Raw genomic sequence first — 2693 nt, forward strand, 5'->3', positions numbered from 1 at the left:
GGGAGGTAAAATTCAACACAAAAAAAAGGCTATCTGAATATTACCACATTTTTGGGCCTGCAGACATGCACCAAGCTTTGCTGTTTGAGAGTTAGTAATGGAGCTTGTGGCTCAGCCTAAACAATTCAAGTATCATTTCAACCAACCAAGTGTTCCCGGACTTATAGAAAAGATAGGTCAGGTGTATGTCATATTTATTGGAAATATATCCATATTACATAGTCAGAATAGAACTTGAAGTTTACAACTTCAAGAAACATTCTGCTGTTTGTGTTTTTAATCCATCCTAATGTCAGCAAGTTTTTCCTACCGATCTAACCTAAGCCTCTAGCTTGATTCTCTTGGAAGAAAAAGCTACAGCTGGTTAGCATCTCTTTGTAAGGACCCTCTGTGCACACAGGCCCCATTTCTCTCTGGATCATGAAGGCCTGAATTTGACACGAAGGTCATGGTGATTTTGTCAGGACCTGGTAAGTGGGAAGATTCTCTTACTGATCCTGTGCCTTATTTTATCCCAGTGAATAAAAGCCAATTAAAGGACAGAGGCAGTGCTTACCAGCACTTATTTGTCTGGTTCAGTCTCCTGCCTCTGCACTTGCTGGGGCCTAATTTGATATTTTATGGTAATGTTTTGGAGTATAAAGCTAAGTAACCTTATAATGATAATGAGAATAGGAAACATTTATTTTTATTTTTTTTAAAGGTTTATTTCTTATTTGAGAGAGAGGGGGGAGAGGGATTTTCTAAGCTGACTCCCCTCAAGCCTGGAGCTCCGTGGCCGCTGGATCTTACAACCCTTAGATCATGCTCTGGGTGGAAACCAAGAGTTCACTGCTCAACAGACTGAGCCGCCCAGGTGCTCCCATTTATTTTTAGTTTAAGAGTTCAGCTTTTTATTGAACAGATTACAGAAGAGGTTTAGTCAAAAAGCCCAAAGCCCGTGTCATCATCAGACTCCTCTGATTTCTTCTTTCTTGGCTTCCACTTTCTTCTCAGCTGGGGCAGCAGTGGTGGATGGAGCAGGACCTCCTGCTGGGGCAGGTCCACCAGTCCCTACATTGCAGGGGAGCCTCCTGATGTTCACATGGGCCAGGGCCTTTGCAAACAAGCCTGGCCAGAAAGGTTCAACATTCATACTGGCTGCTTTAATGAGGGCATTGATCTTAGTCTCTGTGCCCGGTACTTCATCATCCTGCAGGATGAGGGCTGAGTAGATGCGGGTGAGCTCCAAGACAGAGGCCATGGTGCACGTGTGTGCTGAGCAGGCGCTGACAGGCCAGGTGCTGGCCGTGCGGATAAAGAGGAGAGCCTTACGCCCACTGGGCCCTAGCTTCCTGGGCAGGACCCAGCACCTTAAAGGCAGCTGAGGCAAGGAAGGAAACATTTCTTTATAAAGTCAGTAAGTAAAGAATAAAATTCATTATAAAATTCTGAAATATTTCTCATACTTAGTGGCAAAATTGACTATTTGCATTAGATTGAAAATTACACTTAGAAAATCTTCTGAGCCAGTGTTATAGGAACCAAACATGAGACTGACTTTGAATCGGGTCTGGACCAATATATCTTGGTTTCTGTTAGAGACATTTAAAATATATCTACAATGCATTTAAAAGTACATTTTAGGCTACTTGATTTATGATGAACCTTGGTATAGCTTCATTTTTAGGGGGTATATAATTTCCATCAAAATTGGAAAAGTTTTGGTTATTATTTCTTCAAATAGTTTTTCTTGTCCCTTCTTCCCTCTCTTCTCCTAGGACTTCAATTACTCATGTATCAAGCTGCTTGAAGTTGTCCCACATCTCACTGTCCATTTTTTTTTTTTTTTTCAGTCTGCAATGTCAAACTACTCTTAATCCTATCCAGTGTATTTTTCATCTTTAGAAATTTGATTTTGGTCATTTTTGTATCTTCCATGCTCTTTTCATGACTTAATGAATTTGGGTGTTAGACATTGTGAAATTTATGTTGTTTAAGTGTTTGACTCTTTTGTATTCCTATAAATATTTTTGAGCATTGTTCTGGGCATTCACATAACTTGGAAATAGGTTGATCCTTTTGCAGTTTGCCTTTAAGTTTTGTTAAGTGGCACCAGAACAACTTTAAGTCTAGAGTTAATTTGCCCCTACCACTGAGACAATGTCCTTCTGGGTTCTCTACCTGTTGCCTTATGCATTATAAGGTGTTTGTTCTGTTTTGTTTTTAACTCTGGCTGTGAGAATATTCCTAGCCCTGTGTGAGCTCTGACAATTGTTCCACCTGCTCTTTTTCCAGTGGTTCTTTTTTCAGCCTTGAATAGTTTCCTCTTATGTATGTGCTCATCAACACTCAGCATGAGACCTGAAGGGTACCCTCTGCAGATCTACAGATCTCTTCCTTGGTACCCTGGTACTCTCTCCTCCTGGGTACTCTGTCCTGTGAATTCTAGCCACCTTGGCTTCCCCAAATTCTCAACTCTGTCTCTCAACTCAGGGAGACAACTTCTTTTATTTCCCCTTCTCTCAGGGATCATTGTCCTGCACTGCCTGTTGTCCAGTGTCTGAAAACTACTATTTCATATATTTGTCTATTTTTTTAGTTACTCCACCATAGCCAGAAGTGTCGTCCTAAAAGTCCGTATATTTTAGGACTCTTAAGTGAGAAGAATAGTTTCTGGCTTTCTAATAGTATATCCTTAAAGTGTTTAATAC

At 40.7% G+C, this 2693-nt stretch overlaps 1 protein-coding gene across 2 annotated transcripts; it reads right to left on the reverse strand.

Annotated features, from left to right (window-relative positions):
* Nucleotides 1-949: 949 nt before the first annotated feature.
* On the reverse strand, nucleotides 950-1243 carry LOC116639876 (60S acidic ribosomal protein P1-like). Of its 2 annotated transcripts, XM_032416583.1 has the most exons (2): nucleotides 1157-1243; nucleotides 950-1096 (listed from the first exon to the last, which is right to left on the reverse strand). In XM_032416583.1, exons 1-2 carry the CDS (start codon nucleotides 1241-1243, stop codon nucleotides 950-952), a joined length of 234 nt encoding a protein of 77 aa, XP_032272474.1. The 2 variants fall into 2 exon arrangements, with proteins under 2 accessions (XP_032272474.1, XP_032272465.1); XM_032416574.1 differs by having other exon boundaries at nucleotides 950-1243.
* Between the last annotated feature and the right edge of the window lie 1450 nt (nucleotides 1244-2693).

This window comes from Phoca vitulina, unplaced genomic scaffold (genome assembly GCF_004348235.1).
Source record: "Phoca vitulina isolate PV1807 unplaced genomic scaffold, GSC_HSeal_1.0 scaffold2, whole genome shotgun sequence".
Classification (NCBI taxonomy): Eukaryota; Metazoa; Chordata; class Mammalia; order Carnivora; family Phocidae; genus Phoca; species Phoca vitulina.

Excerpts from the sequence above, each read along its gene's own strand:
- LOC116639876 (XM_032416574.1), bottom strand. The coding sequence starts at position 1,243 with ATGGCCTCTGTCTTGGAGCTCACCCGCATCTACTCAGCCCTCATCCTG.